At 35.6% G+C, this 24455-nt stretch overlaps 1 protein-coding gene across 1 annotated transcript in view; it reads right to left on the reverse strand.

The window, feature by feature from the left end:
* The window catches only part of LOC148955335 (origin recognition complex subunit 3-like), a 38852-nt gene extending 16222 nt beyond the window's left edge, over positions 1-22630 (reverse strand). Inside the window, exons 1-2 of the mRNA XM_089107033.1 lie at positions 22576-22630; positions 3875-3928 (exon numbers count right to left, since the gene is read on the reverse strand). Coding sequence (XP_088963159.1) covers positions 3875-3901 — 27 coding nt within the window. The 5' untranslated portion in view covers positions 3902-3928; positions 22576-22630. The remainder of the gene's footprint in view (positions 1-3874; positions 3929-22575) is intronic.
* Positions 22631-24455: the final 1825 nt, after the last annotated feature.

The following is a 24455-nucleotide window of genomic DNA, read 5'->3' on the forward strand; positions in this document are numbered from 1 at the left end:
TAATATGAATAAACAAGTTAAGCTTGAAACAAAACAGAAATTGACGCACATAAGAATATGGTTAGAACCCATTAAAGCCTAAAGCCCCTTAAAGTGTCATTTCGTTCAGGTTCCATGTTTAGACGAGAAAATGCTTTTTTATTTCTCAATCTATTTGTGTGAGCTGGGGACTCCTTGATCTAAGGACTTATGGATATCAATTATAAGCCGATCACATAATAATCTTTTGCTCATTTTTTTCAGGGGGGGGGCCTACCCCCAACTTATTTTTTTACACGAAGGTTCCCTTGCCCCATGGACTTGCGGACGTAAGCTTCAAACCAATCACGGACAAAAGATTTTTTGGACTACACCCCGAAATTCTCCCACAAAATATCGAAATCCACTTGGCCTAGGGAACTATCCCTGAGAGTTGCAAGCCAATCGGACTCCCAAGACCAAACATAACCCTTTTTTCTACTTAAACCTACCAGTGAACAATGGACAATTTCCAGAATTTTGGCACCCTTGCCCCTGGACCTCCATGGGTCATATTATTTCCAGAGGTTTCATCTATTGGCCTGCTGACTATTCTGAGCAAAATGGCTATCCATAGGCGCCCATTTGCTGTGAAGTTTTTTTTTTTTTGGGGGGGGGGCTTACCTGGTCTAATAGGCACTCCCAATGTTGTATATAGACCCCGGCGCCATGCTGGCGCATGCTACGAACTTCGCCGACGAGGGACCCAGTCGACAGCCACCGAAGTGTTGTAACGCCGCTAGCGCACCACCGACGGCTGAGGTGGTAGTTTTCCGCTGACTTTGAATCAATTTTAGCCAATTCTTTAGTGCATCAACCGCAATGTTGGAGCTTTTCTTTTCTCGTGTGGCTAAGGATTTCGATTTTCCTGCTTAGAAATCAAGTGCGGTTTTCAAGATTAAACAAACAAGTGCACACACAAATAGTTTTTAAGAATTCCTTGTGCTTCCAGGGTGATTTTTTATTCCCACTAGTTCTTGTAGCTAGAATAGACAATTCTAGCTATCCATTGAATAGACAATTGCCTTTCGAACAGACGCCAGAATAAATTCCAGGTAGGAACTTGAGATTTAAGGACCTCTATTTCAAGACACCTTGGTATAGCAAAGAGTCAATATTTCTTTAGTCCTTACCATAGGCAGGTGTTTTTAAATACTGAGGTTTAGTTTCCGTGACATAGCAGCGTTACTTGAAACGGTAGGTTCTGAAAATTCCAAGTTCCTAACCGTTAAATTCTGAATTTAACATCGGGGACAAGTGATGTGTTTCCTTATTTGTCAAAAAACCACTGGAGGTGTAATAACCAGGAGCAGACTAAGAGGTTTCTTATTACAGGAGGGGGACCTATTTCAAACATCAATAGAAATGAATCGGTACAAATGCAGGTCTCCCTAATCACCATCTCAATAGTAACATCTATTATACCACCTGGAAAATTAACTTTTCGCTACTAAATCTGTCTAAATTTTCTTAATAAGTCTTTCATCTATTTGAATATTTCACCCATAGATAATGGTAACTATTTTAAATTTACAGACAGTTAATAGTAGAGGCCTAATTGCAATTGCAAATTTTTAGCTGGAGTCTAATCTTGGAAAATAGGCTGCCCAATCTTGAACAAAGGATCTTAAAATTGAAGTATCTCAATCATGGACAGATTCAATCACTGACATGTGTTGTGAAAAAGAATAATCATATTTAAATAGGCTTGGCTAAAAGAATGTAGTCAGCCAATCCCAACTATCTGCATCACGTCAAAGATTAAGAACCTACTGTCCTTCTTTAGGGAAGATACATTTTAGTCAAAACACTTGTAAAAGATCACACACTGTCCATATACTGGGGTTTTTACCCTAAATCCTCTTTCACGTAGTAGATGAGATCTGGCTGTTCCAGCCACTTTCACACATTACCTCTCCCACCACTCATAGTCGTCACAATGACCTCTGCAGTACGTTGTACCTTCTCGCTAATGGGCCTCATAGATGAGTTTTACAAAGATGCCAACTGCAACCCAAATCAAAACCTAGTTCACACTCCTTTTCACTATCCTACCCAAGAGAACTGTCTCAGTTGTCATCAACAGTCACTGTATGAACCTTTCCAGTTTCATTTTTACTCTCTGTGCTGTCTTCTCACCAAATCTCTTCACAGCCTGCTTCTTTTTTCATGCTTTTGTTGCTTCAATTTTTTCTTTTCTACCTCTTCTTTGCCTTCCTTGTAGCATACGCAGCTTCAATCTTGGGTTTCACTGATGTATCAGTGAGCACTTTTGCTCTGTCCTCCTTTCTTCCTTGAAGCATTTTGTTTTCTTGATAGTGCTGGGATGCGGTTGTACTTATTCAGGTGTGACTATCCTATTTCACAGTGGCTGCAAAATCACAGGGCTTACTGAAAGCATTGGGTGAAAGGATGGCAGTGCAGGTAGGGATTGGGCTGGAGTTAGAGCTTCTGAAGAGCTTGACTATTTGCCACCAGCTTTATGGGCTATAAAACATTTGCTTGGTCTGTGTTTGAGACCACATATGTTTACTATCAAAACAATCTGGATTGGAAGCGGATATATCCCTCCTCCCTCCCTTCTGGATGTTTCTCCTTCCGAATCCCTTCTGGATGTTTGATGGTATGAACGCTAAGACTAAAGATTTTCCTACCAATCCAGCTGTGATGTAAACGATGACAGTTCTTCTTGATGGTGATGGTTGCTTGATGAAAAAAAAAAATATTACTAATTTTGATAATAAATTCTGTTAGGAATGCATAGCTGTTAGACATTTCAATTATTATGCAAGGATTCTGAAATGCCACCGCCATTTCGTTTCTATTAGATTTCTGCTTCTCTTTATGAATAACAAAGAAGACCAGCGTCCAGCCAGCCACTTGTGAAGTTTCTAGTTTGTGAATAGGCCCAAATCTGATATAAATTAAAGCTGGGATTTGAGAAATACTGATCAAAACATAAATGTTTGTGGTCAACAATGATCGCACCAGCGGCGCACTACTGCTGCTATTTTTTGCCCCCCCCCCACCGGTGCCCTTCCCTGATCGGTGCGGCGCCGGGGTCTAGGTGTATAATAGAAATCTCAAAGCAGAAATATAAAAATATAAGGCAGTGTCATTCAGCCAGGGGGGGGGGCTGGAGGCCTTCCAGCCCCCCTCTTATGGGCGCCCATGTGGCTATCTCAAAATTTTTATCCTATGTTTGATGGGATGGATTTTAACAGGCAAATTTAATAGAAAAGCATGGTCTCTACAGTTGATTACTGCTTCCAACTGCTTTGAGAGAGGATTAATAAGTGAGTTGGACACTACTAAACATTATAATCATGAAGCAAAAAGCGGTCATTCGAATTGTAACTAAATATAAAATTTGAGTATGTTTTTTTTTTGTAAGCTATGAAATTACTTTTCGAAGCAATTACTTTATGAAGCAAAAAGCGGCAATTCGAATTGTAACTAAATACAAAATTAGAGTACTTTTTTTCTGATAAAGCTTTAAAATTACTTTTCCTGTTGCAGGGATCAGAAAATCAAGCACAAGTGAAATTTTAAAAAAAGCTTATATGGCAAAATGAAGGTGTGAATAAACGTAAAAATTACCAAAAACTAAACGGTATTAGAGCAGGGCTACCACACACCTCAGCTTCCCACAAAGTCTAAAGTCTAAGCCAAGTATAGTAATTTTATACAATACTAAATTTGACTGGGAATCGAAAACTGAATCGGGAATAGTACCAGAATCATGAAAGCGAGGTAGAATCTGATTCAAAATAGAAATAAAAAAAATTTCATCGTCTCATCACTAATAATAATCTACAACAAACAAAATGAAACAGAAATTCATAAGAATGTGTACCTTTGATAATGAGATTGTGGATGCCATTAAGACTTAAAGACAATAATAACGACTCTGAAAAAGAACAAAAAAAAATTAGGTCCTCACACAACTGACTTGTTAAATCTGATTCTCTGAAATACCACAAATTTAATAAAAAAAAAAAATAGATTTGCATAAATTTAGTAAGCCTTGGCAACAAATTTCACTTGATCTGACATCGAACTAAATTATTTTCCTTTTTATCAAATATAGAATCTAGCATATTTTTCATATGACCTTTCAAACAGCCTAGACGAATAATGGTGAGGGGTGTTGTCATTTAAAATTCCCCTCCCGTGTCCTCATTTGGGCTGCAGAATTCCCTTTTCAAAGTGTGATTCACCAAGCAAAAACTAATTCCCGTTTAGGAAAAGTCAGCGTACTGGAGGGAGGTATGGTAAACTTGGGAACTTGGAAAAAACTTTTTTATGTTTTTTTTAAGACTCTAAACCAATTTCTCAAAATTTCATTTGCTTAGTGGACAAGCTTTTTGAGTTAAAAAAAAAATATTCCTCTTTAGTTTTACTGAGAAAATTAAATCATCTGCTGTAAAACGACCTCCCATAATTAAGCACTTCCCCTAACTTAGTCTGTTTTATCAAATATGCAAGTAAATTTCTAGAAAGACGTTATTTTTTTCTGTTCAGCCATTAGTATTAGCATTATTACACTTTTCTTGTTTCCTTTTTTTTATATCAGTTAATCAACCTGATTTCTGAAAAAAAACTATGTATGACTTTTTGTCATTACTGGAGATTAGTCTTTTCTGTTGTGAAATTGAATTAAAAACAATATTATTCACAACTAAGTTTTTTTTTAAAGTAAAGAGTGATATTAAAATCTGAAACAAGCAGAAACATTCACAGGATAAGTCAAATTTGAGACAACTAAATTAGTTTCATATATTTAGAAGAACCCTTATTTCCATCATTATTAATCCATGCCCCAAAAGGCTAGAGCAGTGGTTCCCAACCAATTTTGGGTCATACCCCACCTATGCATTTCTAAAATCGTTTAATTTTTGTAATTCAAAATTTTACGTGCGTTTACCTGAAGGAAGCTTAAGAGACCATTACCTCGGTACCTTTTTGGGTCCTACTCTAGGCATATTTTGTACTAATGAAAAATATATCTTTTTTTGCTCTTTAAATGCGTAGAAATATGACGTCTCACATAAAAATCTTTTTTCACAATTAAGGCTCTAAAGTATAGTCAGCCAAAGGGTGCAGGTTCTGACCATGACCCAACAAAATATTGCCATGCCCCACCAGTGGGTCCTGCGCCCCAAGTTGGGAATCATGGAGCTAGGGTATCATTTGAGCTTGTCAGTTGGATGTAAACAAGGGAATGCTGGCATTTGCAACGTATATAAGTAAGTTGTACATCTGCTGCAACTTATACAAAAAGAGGACAAATAAAAAAGTCGAATTTTAAATGAGAGCAAAACATCAGGGTTTAAGTTCTTTGGTTAAGCAGCAACAAGGCTTTGACTCACCCGCACCATTTCAAACGTTATGGACGAAAACCAAGGAAAAGGTTTGAGCAACATTCATTTGCTAGGAGTGGCTCAATTGTATGAAGCCTTACCTTCATTGGCTGCTGAGATGGTTAATGCTGGATCATTTAAACAATTTTTATAGGTAGTGAATTTTATTTAGGTCAGGTGATTGTTTTATAGTACTTATCATTTTAATGATTACAAAACATTCTAAACTGCCTTTGTGTATTATTATTATTTATCTTCTCCATTTTATTACTGTGTATGCATAGTCTACTGGTTTGTGTGTCTCTTCTTGGCTTTATGCATTTAATCTTGTTTAAATATCTTGAAGTGACAAGCAATTTACTTGTGGTATGCTTTTTGTAAAAATAAACGGATAAGTTATGTGCTAATTCTGGTAATACTTGTATTACCAGATTGTAATTTTCCTTTGTTTTTAAACTTTGCAAGCATAATAAGTAAAATATTATATTGTAATTTCCATTTTACACAAAATTGGGATATGGGTTCAAACTCCCAGTTCCTCGCAATTTATGTGAAATATCTTTTTAAGGCAGACTTTTATAAAAACTATGTATTTAGATTTTTCAAAAACAAGTATTAATATAACACAGTTATGAATACAAAAATAATGATGAGTTAATAAATAAATAAAAATTTAATAGCCTGTAAAATAACCAAGGGAGGACACAATAACTGGTCCAAAAGCTGATATACTGTGATGCTTGTGTTGAGCTCTGACCCGTCTTAGGGGCTCTGACCCTTCTAGAGTTTGAGGGTGACTGTGCTTTTCGACTCTCTTAAATTTAAGCTTTTTTAACGATGTGGGCACAATGTGTTGTTTTTTGGTTCTTTATACCTGGGCACTTCGTATCGAAGGAGTTGTCGTAGAAACTTCAAAAAGGGCTCATTCGATTGGAATTTGGAGTGGCTAGTACCCTTTTTAACAGTCGAAAGTAATTGGAGGCAACTAGCCCCTCCCCCCCACGCCCATCATTCCCCCAAACACATCCAATCTAAAATTTGAGATAGCCATTTTGTTCAGTGTAGTTGATTTCCCGATTGAAAATACACTTTTGAGGAGGACACTCCCCCACAACCCTCTGGGCAAGGGTTTTAAGTTATGCCCTGGGGGCATATAAGGTTTTTATAGAAGGCGTTGTTGTAGAAACTTCAAAACAGACTCATTCGATAGGAAATTCAAAGGGTTAGTACCCTTTTTAATAGTCGAAAGTGATTGGAGGGCAACTATTACCCCCCCCGCCCATGTATCCCCCAAACACATCCAATCAAAATTTTGATATAGCCATTTTGTTCAGTGTAGATGATTTCCAGAGAGAAAATTTGTTTTTGAGGAGGACACTCGCCAACAACCCTCAGGGCAAGGGTTTTAAGTTATGCCCTGGGGGCATATAAGGTTTTTACAGCAGGCGTTATCGTAGAAACTTCAAAACAGGCTCATTCGATTGGAAATTCAAAGGGCTAGTGCCATTTTTAATTGTCGAAAGTGATTGGAGGGCAACTAGCCCCCCCCCCCCCACTCCCATTAGTCCCCCAAACACATCCAATCAAAATTTTGAGATAGCTATTTTAATCTGCTTAGTCGTTTTGCAGATTGAAAATATGTTTTTGAAGAGGAAACTCCCTCACAACCCTCAGGACAAGGGTTTTAAGTTATGGCCTGGGGGTATATAAGGTTTTTATAGGAGACGTTGTCGTAAAAACTTCAAAACAGGCTCATTCGATTGGAAATTCAAAGGGCTAGCACCCTTTTTAATAGTCGAAAGTGATTGAAGGGCAACTAGCCCCCCCCCTCCCCCCCGCCCCTCATTCCCCCCAACACATCCAATCAAAATTTTGAGATAGCCATTTTGTTCAGCGTAGTTTGTATCCAGACAGAAAATTTGTTTTCGAGGAGGACGCTCTCCCACAACCCTCGGGGAAAGGGTTTTAAGTTATGCCCTGGGGACATATAAGGTTTTTATAGAAGACATTGTCATAGAAACTTCAAAACAAGCTCATTCGATTGGAAATTCAAAGGGCTAGTACCCTTTTTAATAGTCGAAAGTGATTGGAGGGCAACTAGCCCCCCCCACGCCCTTCATTCCCCCAAACACATCCAATAAAAAATTTTAGATAGCCATTTTGCTCAGCGTAGTTGATTTCAAGGTAGAAAATATGTTTTTGAGGAGGACACTCCCCCACATCTCTCAGGGCAAGGGTTTTAAGTTATGCCCGGGGGGTATATAAGGTTTTTAAAAAATGCGTTGTCGTAGAAACTTAAATAAAAGCTCATTCGATTGGAAATTCAAAGGTCTAGTGGCCTTTTTAATATTCGAAAGTAATTGGAGGGCAATTAGCCACCCCCCCCCCCCCACACCCATCATTCCCCAAAACGCATCCAATCAAAATTTTGAGATAGCCATTTTGTTCAGCGTAGTTGATTTCCAGATAGAAAACATATTTTTGAGGAGAACACTCTCCCACAACCCTCAGGGCAAGGGTTATAAGTTATGCCCTCGGGGCATATAAGGTTTTTATTGAAATATTTGCCGTAAAAATTTGAAAAAGGGCCCGTTTAATTTCAAATTTAAAGGACTAGTAACCTTTTTAATAGTCGAAAGTGATTTGAGGGCAACTAACCTCCCTTTGACACGCACCTTTTCCCCAAACACATCCAATCAATATTTTTAGATAGCCATTTTGTTCAACGTAGTTGAAAGTTTCGGATATTAGGTCTTTAAGGATGGCAGCCCCTCCCCCCACAGCCCTCAGGGCAAGGGTTGTAATTTATGCCCTGGGGGCATATAAAGTTTTTATTGAAAGTGTTGTCGTAGAAACTTCAAAAGGGCTCATTCAATTGGAAACTGAAAGGGCAAAGGGCAATACAAAAACTAAATTTATCGCTTGCTTACTCTGCTTTCCACAATAATCTTCCACCTCAACTCCTAACCTATTATAATATTAATAATTCGGAAGCCCATTGTCTCCGTTCATCCAATAGAGCCTTTAAAATTCCTAAATGCGTTTCTAGTGCTGCCCAGCAATCTCCCATTTACAAATCTATTATTCAATGGAACAAAATTCCCTCCAGTGTTGAACTAGCCACAAGTTTCTGCAAGTTGTATAAAAATGTAACAAAACTTGATGGTATAATTTAATATTTCCATTTTTAACAAATTTGCTCTAATTGGCCATGTTTTATTCTTCTATTTTTTTTCTCTTTCAGTGTCACTTTAATTTTTTTTTTCTCTTGGTCCTTAACAAGTTATCTTCTAGGATCTTTATTGTTATTAATGTTTGTGTTATGTTTTTATTCGAATAAATTGAATTGAATTGAATTGAAGTGCCTTTTTTAATAGTTGAAAGTGATTGGATAGCGACTAACGCCCCTCTCACGCCCATCATTTTCCCAAACACATCGAATTAAAATTTTGAGATATCCATTTCGTTCAACGTAGTTGAAAGTTCTGGAAATTTTGTCTTTTAAGATGATAATCCCCTCAGAGCCCTCAGTGCAAGGGTTGTAAGTTATGCCTTGGGGGCATATAAAGTTTTTATTGAAAGCGTTGTAGTAGAAACTTCAAAAGTGCTCATTCGATTGGAAATTCAAATGGCTAGTACCCTTTTTAATAGTCAAAAGTGATTGGAGGGCAACTAGCCCTGCCCCCCGCCACGCCCATCATTCCCCCAAACACATCCAATCAATATTTTAGATAGCCATTTTTTTTCAAAATAGTTGAAAGTTTTGGAAATTAGATCTTTAAGGATGACAACCCCTCCCCCCCACAGCCCTCAGGGCAGGGCTTGTAAGTTACATCCTGGGGGAATAAAAGGTTTTTATTGAAAGCGTAGAAACTTCAAAAGGGCTCATTCAATTGGAAATTGAAAGAGCTAGTGCCTATTTTAATAGTTGAAAGTGATTGGAGAGCGACTAACGCCCCTTTCACGCCCACCAATTTCCCAAACACATCCACTCAAAATTTTGAGATATCATTTTGTTCAACGTAGTTGAAAGTTCTGGAAATAAGGTCTTTTAGAATGATAGCACCCTCAGAGCCCTCAATGCAAGGGTTGTAAGTTGTGGCCTGGGCGCATATAAAGTTTATATAGAAAGTTGTTATAAAAATTTCAAAAAGGGCTCATTTGATTAGAAATTGAAATAGCCCTTTTTAATAGTCGAAAGTAAGTGGAGAGTAATTAACCTCTCACACCCCCTGTTTCCCCAAAAACATTCAATCAAAGTTTAGAAACAGCCATTTTTTTGACGTAGTTGAAAGTTCTGAAAACTATGTGTTTAAGGATGACAAATCCCCCAGAGCCTTAAGGGCAAAGGTTGTAAGTTCTGCCCTGGGGGCATATAAGGTTTTTATAGATAGAGTTGTCGTAAAACTTCAAAAGGGACTCATTCAATTCGAAATTGAGAGGGCTAGTGCCCTTTGTAATAGTTGAAAGTGATTGTAGGGTAGCTAACCCCCCTCTCACGCCCACCATTCCTCCAAACACATCCAATCAAAATTTCCAGACAGCCATTTTGTTCAACGTAGTAGGAAGTTCTGGAAGTTAGGTCTTTGAGACAGACAGCCCCCCAGCCCTCAGGGCAGGGCTTGTAAGTTATGACCTGGAGGCATATAAGATTTTTATTGAAAGTTTTGTCGTAGACACTTCAAAATGGCTCATTTGTTTGGAAATTGAAAGGGCTGGGGCCATTTTGAATAGTTGAAAGTGATTGGAGAGCGACGAACGCCCCTCTCACGCCCACCATTTCCCCAAACACATGCACTCAAAATTTTGAGATAGCCGTGCTGTTTAACGTAGTTGGAAGTTCTGGAAATTCGGTCTTAGAGGATGACAACCACCCTAACAGATCTTAGGGTAAGGGTTGTAATTTATACCCTGGGGGCATATAAAGTGTTTATAGAAAGCGTTGTCGTTTCCAAAAGGGCTCATTCGATTAGAAATTAAAAGGCATAGTGCCCTTTTTAATAGTCGAAAATGATTTGAGGGCAACTAATCCCCCTTCCACTCCCACCCTCCCGCGCCAAACCTCCCATTTCTGCTCTTAAAATTTAACCAAATCAAAATAGCGTAAGTGTATCCAAGCTATCAAAGAAAGTAAACAGATTTTTCTGCGAATGGTATCAAATTTTTCATTTCAGGTCAACTAGAGGAGGTATGAAACTAAATTAAACAGTACCATTTGTGTCCAGATTTTTAAAAGGGTGTATGTGGTTAAAAATTGCTGAAAATTTTTCTGCAGCTACAAATAGCAGGCCAAACTATAAAGTATTAAAAAACGAAAAGATTTGAAGTATTATTATCTTTTTCCCTGAAAAGACTATGTCAATATAAAACAAACAGAAATTAATTAAAAAAACTTTTTCCACACAATAAGTTTTTGAAAGAACAGTAAAGAACTCTATTAAACAAAAAATGAGCAAAAATAAAATCAGATAATCGACCAAGCGTGAAACTACCACAAATCAGCATCGATAAATAAATGAAACCCAAAACGAACAGATGTTACAATTATTAACCGAGTCAAACTAAAAAAAAAGCAGAAATTAACATAAGTGGGGCGCAAAACCCCTATGCCTTCCCAAGGCCAGAACAAAATTTGCACTTTACTGAAGAAATACAAATGAATGTGCATTGTCAGTTTATTACACATATACTGATACTTAGTAATCAAAATGTTAATATTATTTGATTTATTAAAGTTATAAAAGTAAAAACATGTATATTTTTTCAGTAAAGTGCAAATTTTGTTCTGACTTATGTTAATTTCTGCTCGTTTTAAGTTTGACTCGGTTAATAATTGTAATTTCTGTTCGTTTTGGGTTTCATTTATTTATCGATGCTGATTTGTGGTAGTTTCACGCTTGGTAGATTATTTGATTTTATTTTTGCTCATTTTTGGTTTAATGGAGTTCTTTAATTTTCTTTGAAAAACTTATTTTGTGGAAAAAATTTTTTTAATTAATATCTTAGAAATGTTATTATGTTGCCTTTCACAGGCAAGAATTTTTGTTTTGTTATTACGTTCTTAACTCTTCTGAATATGTTTTGTTCATTGTATTTTGTGCATCTTAGAGCATATTTTTATTATTTTTCAGATCGAATGGGTATGATAAGGCTCCGTCTTAAGGGCGCTGGTCTTTCTAGGGTTTGAGGATCACTGTGCTTTTTAACTTTCTTTAATTCACGCTTTTTTTGCTCATATTTTACCATTTACTAACTTTTTAACGTTTGTTTTTCCGTTGTTAAGCTTCAAAAATAACCCCAAACTATCCCACAATGTGAAAACCCCTCCTACAGTTACTAAAAATATAAAAAAAAAGAGATTGCAATTACGGGATAGCCAAAACGGCCTGAAATTACACCAGCATAATCTACTGCTTTGAAACTTCTGGACTGCAGACTTCACAATTAGTTTGATGAAAATTCATAACTATCAGGCAATCACTTTTTCATGCTTGATATGTTTCAGGTTTGGAATTACATCAGCCCACAGGTATATTCACTTCATATTTGTAGTGAACAATTTCAGAAATCCTTAGATACCAATTTTGTTGAAAATCAAACACTATATGAGAAATATGGTGAAACCCCGACCAAGGCCCTGACAAGGATAGGTTGGATACAAAAGGTTGGAGCTGTTCTGGTGCTCTGAGATGGTTTTGGGGTCTCTGCTCTGCCATAAAGTCCTTTCTCCGTCCCTATCCCTAATGGGGAAATCCTGCTCGCGTAGTCTCATAGTGGCATCAGGGTGGACCCTTTGCAAGTTTTCCTAACCAAAACTGTGACTACTAACAGTCATGGGCGCCCATATGGGGGGTCAGGGGGGGGCTCTTACCCCCCCTGGCTGACTGATGCTGCCTTATTTTTATATTTTTGTTCTGAGATTTCTATTATATAGCATTAAAAGTAGCAATTAGACGAAGTTTGCCCCCCCCCTGGAATTCAGCTTATGGGAGCCCATGCTAACAGTCCTGCATGGTGAAACCATGTTGTGACCAAGATGGACCCAGGATTTCGAAAAGCCTCTATTTGTTGTATGTCCCAGGGACTTCTTGCTGTCCAGTTCTAATCCGGATTAAGGGCTTCGTGCAGACTTGGGAAGATGTGACAGTACCCATCCTGCAATGGTTCTGGGACCACTCCTTTTCCTGGGGCAATAATAATTTCAATGACTTAAAGAATACAAAAATTTCAACTTGGAATGTTATCAAACAGTTCGTGGTAACGAACTGTAAGTAAGGAGCGACCCGGCTCAATGGTAACCGAAACTCTAGAAAACGGATTTTTGATACCAATAGATACATCAAAAGAATTAGATTTCAATGCTGATTTCAAATATATAACTTTCATCAGGTTTAGTGCTACCTATCAAAAGTTACGCGCCTGAGAAAATTTGGCTGATTTTCAAAAAAAGGGGGAAAGACCCCCTAAAAGTTATAGAACCTTAATGAAAATCACACCATCATATTCAGCGTATCAGAGAACCCTAATGTAGAGGTTTCAAGCTCCTATTTTCCAAAATGTGGAATTTTCTATTTTTTGCTAGAAGAAACATCACTGATGCGTGTTTATTTGTTTTTTTTTTTTTCCAGGGGTGATCTAATTGAACCATTGGTCCTATGATATCACAGAAGAACTCATTCGAATGAAGATGAAAAGTTTTATTGCCCTTTTTCGGTGACCAAAAAAATGGAGGGCAACTAGGCCCCCTCCTACGCTTATTTTTTCCCCAAAGTCACCCGATCAAAATTTTGAGATAGCCATTTTGTTCAGCATGGTCGAAAATATGATAAATATGTCTTTTAGAATGACTTAATCCCCCGAAGTCCGCAGGGGGAGGGCTAAAAGTTATGAACTTTACCCAATGTTAACATATAGTATTGGTTATTGGGAAGCATACAGAAGTTTTCAGGAGGTTTTTTTCTGGTAGTGGGAGGGAAGGGTGGGTCGGGGGATATGTTGGAGGATCTGTCCATGAAGGAAGTTTTCATGGGGGAAGGGAAATTGCCATAAAGGGGGAAAATTAAATAAAAAAAAACAAGTTTTTTTAACTGAAATTAAGGAGTAACATTAAAAATAAAAACGAACAGAAATTATTCCGTATTTGAAAGGAGCTGTCCCCTCCTCAACGTGTCGCTCTTCACGCTAAAGTTTGACTCGATCTTACAACTTAATTTTTTAAAACAATAAAAAACTTTAGCGTAAAGAGTGAGGAGTTGAGGAGGGGACAGCCCTTTTCATATACGGAATAATTTCTGTTCGTTTTAAGTTTTAATGTCGCTCCTTACTTTCAGTTTAAAAAACTTGCTTTTTTTTATTTAATAGCGTTAAAAAACAACTATTGTATCAACATCTTAACTGAAGAAATCAGATGCTTCAAACTGGACTTATTAAGAGTTTCAGAAACTCATATCCCAGGAGTAAGGAACATGAAATGAGGTGATATAGAATTGCTTTACTCAGGCAGGAAGCTGCTAAGTCTCGTTTATGTTGGGAAGATATTAATACTAGAATGCTAGGGGTTAATTTTATGACTGAAAAGTATGGGGTATCAGTTATAGTAGTATATGCCCTAGTAGAACCAACTAATGGGGGTGGTACTGACGTAGATAAATTTTACTTAAATCTTATTAAATAGCTACAAGAACAAATAGACAGGTTCCCGGGTAGAAATATGGTATTTTCATAAGGAGATTTTAAAGTATAGGTCAGTAGAAATAGGGATAGATAGTATCCTAGCCTAGGTAAATTTGGGGTCAGTAAAAAAAAACAGTAATGGTTACAGACAACTGCAATTTTGTAGGTACAACAATCTAGTTATAACCAATACAGAATTTGGTCATAAAATGACCCTTAGGCTTGACATGTTATTCACATTATGGCAGGACACAGAAGCTTATTGATTATGTTATTGTTAATCAAAGACTGGAAGGATCAATACAAGATAGTGGGGTACATAGGAGTGCTGTTATTGACGTTAAGAGTAAAAATTACCATATAGTCATTAGTGAGGTCATTATGGTCATTAGTGAGGTTATAGCATGAGTTTAACCCCACTCCCCCTTATGGCTGACAGGCCGGCTTATAAGGCATTTTCATAAATATTCCACTCTGGTTGTAGCACCAATGGCAATTTCCAAAGCTGGGACTAAAACTATTCTTGAGGACTTTATCTGCTGGTCTTTAGACCAAGTTGACTTGCTTACACAGCGTTTATGTTGAGGATTCACAGGCCAAAGTCCAAGGGCTCAGAGAGGAAAAAAAACATTTTTTAATGGTTATTTGACAAAATATGTATTTTCTAGTAAAATTTACTGATTAAAAAGTATTCTTCAAGGAGTACAAAACAAAAAATCACACATGCTAACTAGAAGCCATTATAGAATTGCTTCAAGTTTGCTTAGGTTGTACTAATTCTCTGTGTTGTCCAGTAGTCATGCTGTATGAAATTTCCAGCTTTTCTCAACCTTAACAGTCCCAACAATGCAAATGATCCTGAATTAACATATAGCATATGTGTTAGGGAAAATCAATGCATGAGTCCTCTCATTTTGAGTCTTCTCAAAATATTTTTTAATGGTAGTAATGAAAAAGGAGGAATTTAAAAATGTTGGCAATAAATGAGACCATACATTCACAAGATCATATAGGGTAATTTAAAACTGAATCCCATCCCCTTTTATATTCAGGAGCCATCATGTGTTAACACTACAATATCAAACTGGCAGTATCCCTTAGAGGCAGTAGCACCAATTCACAGAGGGTGTTTTTTTTCAAAACCTAAATGTGGCATTTTATGTATCTTTGTTTCAATGATAATACCAAAATGGGGTATTTCTCAATGTACCAAATCCCCCCCCCCCTAACTGGCACCACTGCTTTGTAGGGCAATAAGAAAAACTTTACTCTTTTACCCTATAAACAAAAATTGAGTGATAAACAGGGAGGAATTTAAAAAAAAACCTAATGTCACCTCAAATATAAATAAGCATAATAAATAAAATAAGCAAAATTCATATACAAGTAAATAAATAAGCAAAATTCAGAGCTTTTTCAACTGTGGCAAAGATAAAACCAGCTCCATTGGAAGGACCCAGCAACAAATAAAAGAAAGGTTTTTGGAACATAAGTCTTCAATGAGCAAAGGCATGAAGTTACACCAAACACCCAAGAATGTTGACTCTAACTTCACCTAACGTGTCTGTGACAACCAATATTACCTTTTTTGTAAATAACATCCTTGTGTTTTGTAACCTAATAGAAATTCCAATATTACCAAGCATGGACAAAGATTAGCATTCAGAAAAGCTCTATACAAAAATAAATTTTCAACTGAATGTTCAATTCTACTGTTCAACATCAACTTTTTATTCCATTGCCTTTTCACTGTTATTTGAGAAAAATCTTCTTTCCTTTTATTGTGTTTTTTTAAGGCTTATTTTTGTCTTGTTTTGTCAAGCTTAGCCAGTACATTCTCAAAGATTGTGCATGGCTATATCTGGCCTGATTATATGATTCTGAGATGCAATTGCAAAACAGCAGTGTTGATGGTTCAGAAAATCAGGCAAGGAAAATTGTGCAGTTTAATGATCAAGACCATTATAGCAGGGTTTTGAGCCATTAAGGCTTTTTCAAATTTATTGCATATTTTGGAAAATTCTTTAAAACCTTACATGATCAAAATTTAGCAGAGATCTGAAGCTCACAACCAGTATTTTAGCCTTGTTTGAGCTGTTAATCTATTTATTAAAGTTTCAATTTTAAACATGTTTAAGCTTACCAATGGTCAATGTCTTTTAGAGGAGGAAGAGGCAGAATATACAATCCCTGTAAATGTTTCTCTTGACTTGGCAAGAAAACATATAGTGAATGGCTATCTATCTGAAGTTGCCATCTTTCACTTTCCAACACAGGCACTACAAAGTGCTACTGATATACAAACATGTTAACCAACCCAAAAACAAGTTCTTTATTCAGCTAACTAATCAAAGACAAATGCTCCTCAAAGGTTCCTCACAGACAAAGGTTCCTCAAAGAGGCTTTATGCACCCTTAGTTAACTAAAGAACTAGACAAGACTTTTTCAGCTGTGGTTATCAATGATTGGAACAGTTTGAGTGAGGAGACCATCTCTTTGGCATCAGCTGAAGTTTTCAAAAGGAGACTCAACAAAGAATAAGAGGCAAAATCTTCCAAGATATACTTGGAATTGTCCATCACTCATGTCTTATAAATAGTGATAAATATATATATACAACATACACAGAGGAGTTAGGCTAAGATGCTGATGCTACCTATCATACCTAACCAGCTCACTTACTCTAACCAAAACTGACATTATGCAGTGGTTTTAACTTTAAACCACAGAAGAATGATCCCTGGATCATTCTTCTTGCGTGAAATTCAAAATTCGAGACATATGTGCTGAATTATATCTCATTGGTTTTTAACAAGAAACAACAACTATTGGTACCAGTGGGTTCATCAGTTGTCCCAATTGCAATTGACAAGTATATCCAACTATATCCCTATGGTAAAGAGGGGACTTTAAGGGTAAGATTCTTTCCAATTTCTACTAATTTCCAACAATCCTGCTGCTACTCAGCATCTGCTTGATTCCTGCATTTTGCTTGGTTTCTGTATTCTGCTGTGCTTTGCTCATATTGCTTTTTTGAAATGTCTACCAGGAGCCAATCTGCTACTGCTAATTCTAGGCCTGCTAACCCAAGTAATCCTGCCATTGCTATGCCTGAGATTCAGACAGAAAAAAACTAATTTGAAGAAGATGGCAAAGTCCATTGAAGAAAATGTCTTTAAATCCCTGCTTACTACTGTTACAAAGAGCATTCAGTCACAAGTTCAATCCCTTGGCCTGCCTATGAAAGGTGACAAAGTTGACCATAATTTGACAATAAAGAACCTCATGTCAGGCTCCATCCAGGAAGACATTAAACAGATTGTCAGTAAACAGCCTCAAGAAATGGACTTTTGTGGTAAAATTGTAGACATTGAAAAAAAAGTTTGCTGATAATGTTACTGCTCAAACTGATCAACATAAGCAGTAAGGATTAAAAAATTAACTCATTGTGTTTGGATTATCTGAGGATATTACATTTGACAACCAGGAGCCTAAGTCTTTGTCACTTTGCCAAGATAAGTTTCCTGGCATTAGTCTTTTAAACAGAGACATTGTTTTTGTGAAACGTATTGGAAAACGAGTTGGTAATAAAAATCAACCAGTTATTATTGAGTTCTGCAACCTGAGAGCACGTTTCTTGCTTCTCAAAAATAAAAAGAACCTGAAAGGATCTGGCGTGGTCATTAATGAGCCATTGACTATACCTAGGCTTAGCTTACTTTCACAAGCTAAAGCTCATTGTGGCAGGAATAATGCATGGGCTGTGAATGGTGATATTTTTGTTAAAAGTAGAAGTAGGGTACTCAAAATATCATCCATTGGTTACATTAATGCCCTTCCTGTTTTGCAAGAATCTTTTGCCAGTATTATTTCAGAATGACTAGTGCTGCTTAACATAACTCTTCTCTTTACAACAAAATTTCATCTGCTTAGTTATTTTTTTGTCAATTTTTCTTTTTTTTTTCTTTGGCTTGTTCTTTTTCCCTTGTCATCAAAATTATTACATACAGTTTGTTTTTTCAAATTATTTTCCATGCTGTATTTTTCCTGTCCACACTAATTTAGCTTTATCTGTTTCACCACTATTCCTAATATTGGATAATGAAAATGGATGATACTCAAGATTCTTTTTGTTCCCTAACTAAACTTTCTCTTCTAGATTCAGTGTGTATTGATTCACCTTTTGTTTCTAGTGATGATAGTGAAAATGATTTTCTGTTAAAATCTCTTCATCAGTCTGATTGTTGTTACCATTCTTATCAACATTACTTTGAAAAAGTGCTGCCACCAATGTCTTCTGTTAAAAACTTTAATGTGTTTACTTTGAATGTGCAAGGTTTAAGGTACAAGTGGGATAATGTTCTGCAATATATTGGTGGTATCAACTGCCCTTATGATGTAGTAGGTCTCACAGAGACCTGGCTTTCTTCAAGTGATGATATGTCTGTGTTAACATACCATGTTTTACTGCATATCACTCAACTAGATCTCTAACTAAGTGCTCTGGTGGTATATCCCTATTTGTCAGAAGTGATCTTAATGTTGTGAGACGTTCAGATCTTGAGAAGATATTTTATCCAGTTGTAAATAATTGAAGTGTGTATGCTTTGGTTGCTGACCTGTCATGTGATATAGTAAGTTGTGATACTATTTGCTTATTTTATAAGCCTCCACCTTTCCCAATTGCAAAATTTTCCGAATTAATTAATGAAATGTACTCAGTTGATAAGCTCGCTCCAAGAAAGGTTTTTATACTTAGAGACGTTAACTGCAATTTATTCAAAAACGGGTTTGATGACTATTTTGGCCGTTTTTTAAATATTTTTCTTCATCTGGCTTCCTTCTTTGCATTTTCTTTCTTATTCGTGTTGATCAGATCATATATTCTACAACACTGATTGGCAAAAGTTTTACGCCTTTTAAAAACGATATTAAATTTTCCTCTGGTATTATTTTCTCTGATCTTTCTGACCATATTCCAATTTATTGTTCTGTTCCCAAATTAAAAATGCTGAGCCAAGAGGATATCAGAGGTGAGTCTTATTCAAGAATTTATAGCCAGAGCAATGTTCATAACCTTATGTCTGATCTCAATGCTAGTGATTGGTGTTCAGTAATGAATTCTGAAGATGTTAATAGGGCTTCAGCCTCATTAATGAGTCGGCTAGGTTTTGTGATTGATACAAGGTCCTCTACAAGCTATGCTTCTTGGGACCTCTAGCACTTAAGTGTATTTATGTATTTATTGTAGTATTTAATAAATTGAATTGAATACCTGTCTATTAACAGTAACACTGGTTTCATTTAAAAATAAAGTATACATCTTTGATTCCCTGAAGCAAATTTGTATGGGAAAAAACCCTCCTAATAAATCAATAACCAAAAAAAAAAAAATCATAATTAGAGTTCAACTTACCGGACCAAAAAACCACCAAACCTCCAAACAGCACCCATCAAAGTTATAATATTTATATTTATTTTCAAATTCAGCTGCAACTAAGCCCTCCTCAAAAACTTAACTTAACTGGCCCAGAATAATCCATCCAAAATATACACATCAAAACAATGGTTCTTTAACAATTTATGAAATTCCTTAATTAATATTACCTTAATTTGCACTTTGGAGAAAATTAAGATCCATCATGAATCTGTTACATGCTCCATATTTGATGATGTGAATGACTAAATATCAAATGCATTACACTGGTACTTCCAGGGAACACCATTCCATTCAACATCCAGTGACTTCTTGAACACTTCATTATTAGGTGCTGAGACTGTTTTATTTGAAAGACTGTTCCAGTGGTTTACTACACAGCAGGAAAAAAATTGCTGTTGATTTTGAGTTTTGACAGATGGTTTAAACAGCTTCTTTGAACATCCTCTCCTGTCAGTGCCAATATTTTGGGAAATTGGCAAATGAATTTGGGGGGGGGGGTTCTTGTGAAGTAAGCTTATGTGTCATCAGCATATCAGCTCTTTGTCATTGGTAAACCAGTGTAGATAATTTACCCCTTTAAACATTCATCATAAGACTTATCTCTCATCTTAGGTACTGCCTTTGTGGCTCTCCTTTGCACTCCTTCCAGAAGCTGTACATCACCCCTGTACCCTGGTGATGCTATGAACATTCCAAAATCAAGTTCTGGTCTGACAAGGGCCTTGTAGAATCTCACAATAACACAGGAAGACCTACTAGATATAGTTTTCTTTAAGAGTGCTAGGACAGAATTTGGATGAGACACAGTCTTTTTGCAGTTAGAATGGAATCTATACTGGTTGTCCACAATGATTCCAAGATCCCTTTCTTCATCCACACTTTGCAGCTCTTGGACTTGCCAAAATGAATAACACTACATTTGTCAATATTAAAGCTCATGTGCCATGTTGTTGTCCATTTGCCTATGGTCATCATTACTGAGTGGGCTGAAATTGCATATATCTAGCACTCTCCCAGTCAGAAAGTATGTTGCTGGGCTGTAAACACAGTGACAATCCACTTTTTTATTTGTGTGAAGAGTAAAAAAGCTGTCATCTTAACAACTGAGCCAAGCAGATCCAGCATTAGACCTTGTTTTACTCCAAAAGTGCAAATTAAGGTAAGATAATTGGCAAGAAGAAGATTCATAATAGGCTGTTCTAAAAAAATAAGTGTGAAAGTTTATCTAAGCTATCAGAAGGGGAGAAGGGTTAAGCAAAGCAATACACTAGTGACATTAATATAATCAAGTATTTATTAATGTTTTAAAATATTTTCCAGAATTTTTAGTACCCCAACAGTTTTATAGGCAATTTGCATAGCCTATAATAAAGAACAAGGTGTCATTTTATAGCTCTCTTTAAGGGCAAAATGCTATCTCTTTTTGCCAACAGAGCAATTAATATATCTGAAAAGAGCATCAAAAGATATGGTATTGGTCTACAGAACTAACTGGAGAGAAGGAAACATGTTAAGAAAACAATTCTTACTTCATAATGTGCAGAATAACCACAGTTAACACATTGTGCAAGCAGCCTTCCCCTACTTTAACCTTAACCCACCCACCTCCATAATATGCAAACATATAACCCAAATTATATATTTCATATCTTGATAAAACAATTTTTACTTCATAATATGGAGAATAATCATAGTTAACACATTTTGCATTCAGCCCCACTATACTTTACCCCCAACCCCTCCCCCTGATATGCAAATATATAGCCCAAATTATATATTTCTTATCTATTCTCCCAATGCATCTCAATTGTAAACCCAAGGCTGCATGCAAAATGTGTTAACTATGATTATTTTGAATATTATAAAGTAAGAATTGTTTTCTTTATATGTTTCCTTTTCTCTAGTTAGTTATCTTGGCAAATACCCAAGATGATTCAGGTGGTGTGTTCACATTGTACCAAACTAAGTAATTTGAAAAGCTGGTAAATTTGTAGTGGTTGACAATATCTAAGAAAAAAAAATGCAGCAAATTTTTACCAAATCATATTATTGAGTTACAACTAAAGGATGCCTTTTTTTATGCTCTTTCCAAATATGATAATCATTTTTGTTAGAAATGAATTTTACCCCCACCCCTATATACCAATTCAGGGTATATATTTACACATTAAGGGGGTGAGGGTAAAGTTTAAACTTACCTCCCATTTACATCAGAAATAAAATTTGCCCCCACCCCCCTAATGTGCAAATATAGCCTATACCATGAATTGGTATATATTGGGGTGGGGGTAAAATTTATTTCCGTCAAAAATGATTATTACATTTGGAAAGAGCATAAAAAAGGCATCAAGTGGTATATTCACTTTTTTTGTAAGTCAATAATATGATTTGGTAAAAATTTATCAAAAATACTAGCCTACTGAACTAAAAGTAGTACCACTATATACCTTATTTTATGTTCTTTACAAATACAACATGTTTTTATTAACCAGATTATTGGGTAAATATCTACCAAATCATATTATTGACTGATACATAAAGTGAATATACCACCCAATGCTTTTTTTATGCTGATTACGAATATAATTATTATTTCTATGGGAAATGAATTTTAGCCCCCCCCCCCCTATATTTGGCGATTCAGGGTATATATTTCTACATTAGGGGGGTGGGGGTAAAGTTTAAACTTACCTCCCACTTACATCAGAAATAAAATTTGCCCCCCCCCCCTATATTAGAAATATATAACCTGGAATTGCAAAAACAGGGGGGGGGGGCTGTAAAACAATTCAAATATAAAAGATAAATAAATTTGTTAACAGAAAAAAAAAAGCATCAAGTGGTAGGCTGTATTCACTTTATGCGTAAGTCAATAATATGATTTGGTAGATATTTACCGATTATCGTGTATTTTTTCATTGTTATCTATATTTTTTAATGGTATTTTGTCCAAACGTTATATTAGCCTATAATTACTAGGCCTAAGATGGATTGGATTTCACCAGGTCGAGAATTCATTAGACTGGCTTACAATGAACACATGATACGTCACAAGATAATAACAATGAAACAATATATTACTCAGAGCTATATTGTTTCTCTTATCAGTTCCCAATAGTACGCCTATCAGGGTTGCCACCGTCAGTAGGATTTTCCTAGATCTAGTAAAAAAAAAAATCTAGTAAATTTAGAGGATCTAAATAAATTTCCCGAAATCTAGTAAAAACTAGTAAAAAGTCAGGATTTATAGTAAACAAAACTTTTTTTTTTATTTTCCACGAATTCAGGAACAAAATTATCGGAAACATGAGACTTTACAATTTTTGCTTGTTTGTTTTGCAATTTTGCTTGTCTGTCTCAGAGACAGACAAGCAGTCAGCTATTTTCATAAACAGACCCTTCACTTCCGGCGTCTAAAGGTCGACAAAATCAGCTTTCTGTGTATCAAATCTTACCAATTAAAAATGAAGCTATAATGACACTGGATCTTGGATCTGTGATGATTGGGAATCTATTGGAATCAAAACAAAAGCCAACCACCCAAAGTGATTAGGTGAATCTCCTCAGTTTGAAAATTTTTATTGAGGAAAAAGGAGCCTGCTGAGAGAAATTGAAAGTAAGTAGAAATGTAACTTTATATATATATATATATATATATATATATATATATATATATATATATATATATATATATATATATATATATATATATATATATATATATATATATATATATATATATATATATATATATATATATATATATATATATATATATATATATATATATATATATATATATATATGTATATATAAAAAAAGGATTTTTGAACTTGTAGGTTTCCGAAATTTTCAATCATACTATGTAAACGAAAGAAAAGGGGAAAAGAGAAAAAAAAAGAAAAAAGGAAAAAAGAATTCGTTTTCATAGTATGATTGAAAATTCCGGAAACCTACAAGTTCAAAAATCCTTTTTTTACATTTGTACTTACTTTTAATTTCTCTCAGCAGGCTCCTTTCTGCTCAATAAAGATTTTCAAAATGTGGAGATTCACCTAATCACCTTGGGTGGTTGGCTTTTGTTTTGATTACAATATATTCCCAATCATCACAAATCCAAGTGTCATTATAGCTTCATTTTTAGTTGGTAAGATTTGATAAACAGAAAGCTGATTTTGTCGACCTTTAGACGCCGGAAGTGAAGTGTTTTTTTATTAAAATAGGTGACTGCTTGTCTGCCTCTGAGACAGACAAGCAAAATTGTAGATTGTGAAACAGACAACTCAAAATTGTAAATTTTCATCTGTTTACGATAATTTTTTTCCCTGAATTCATGGAAAATAAAAAAAAAGTTTCGTTTGCGATAAGACATGACTTTTTACTAGATTTCGGGAAATTTACTAGATCCTCTAAATTTACTAGATCTAGTAAAATCGTACTAACGGTGGCAACCCTGTTTTCAAGTCGTAAAAAAAACTAGTATCTGAAATTTCAAGATGGACATATTATAGACTAAATATGGACATAATTTGGCTGAAAAGGACATATTTTTGTATGCTCAATAGACGTATTCATTGACCTAAAAGATATAAACTCTCTAAATAATACAAGGTATAGATAAATGGTTATTTCTTCGGGTTGGCTGAAAGTGATGTCTCTTCAAGAACTTCACAATCAGTAAAACCCTCCAAAAATTGTAAACGGAAAATTGTTTTGCATGTCTTCATAACTTGACACTTGCCGGGATTGTATATACATTTTTGTAGAATTTAACAAACAGCTTTTGTTCTTTATTTAATCAGCACAAAAAACTTTAAATATTTTAAATTGTAAATTTACTATGTTTTCTGTTTATTGTCAATTTTTAGTCATAAACATATTTTAGCAAAATAATGAAGATAAAGTAATTACAGGACTTCAAAATGAACTATCAATACTTTTGTTTAATAAATGAGGGGTCG

The sequence above is a fragment of the Artemia sp. Qi Xiang Cuo genome, chromosome 2, assembly GCF_049724085.1.
Source record: "Artemia sp. Qi Xiang Cuo chromosome 2, ASM4972408v1, whole genome shotgun sequence".
Classification (NCBI taxonomy): domain Eukaryota; kingdom Metazoa; phylum Arthropoda; class Branchiopoda; order Anostraca; family Artemiidae; genus Artemia; species Artemia sp. Qi Xiang Cuo.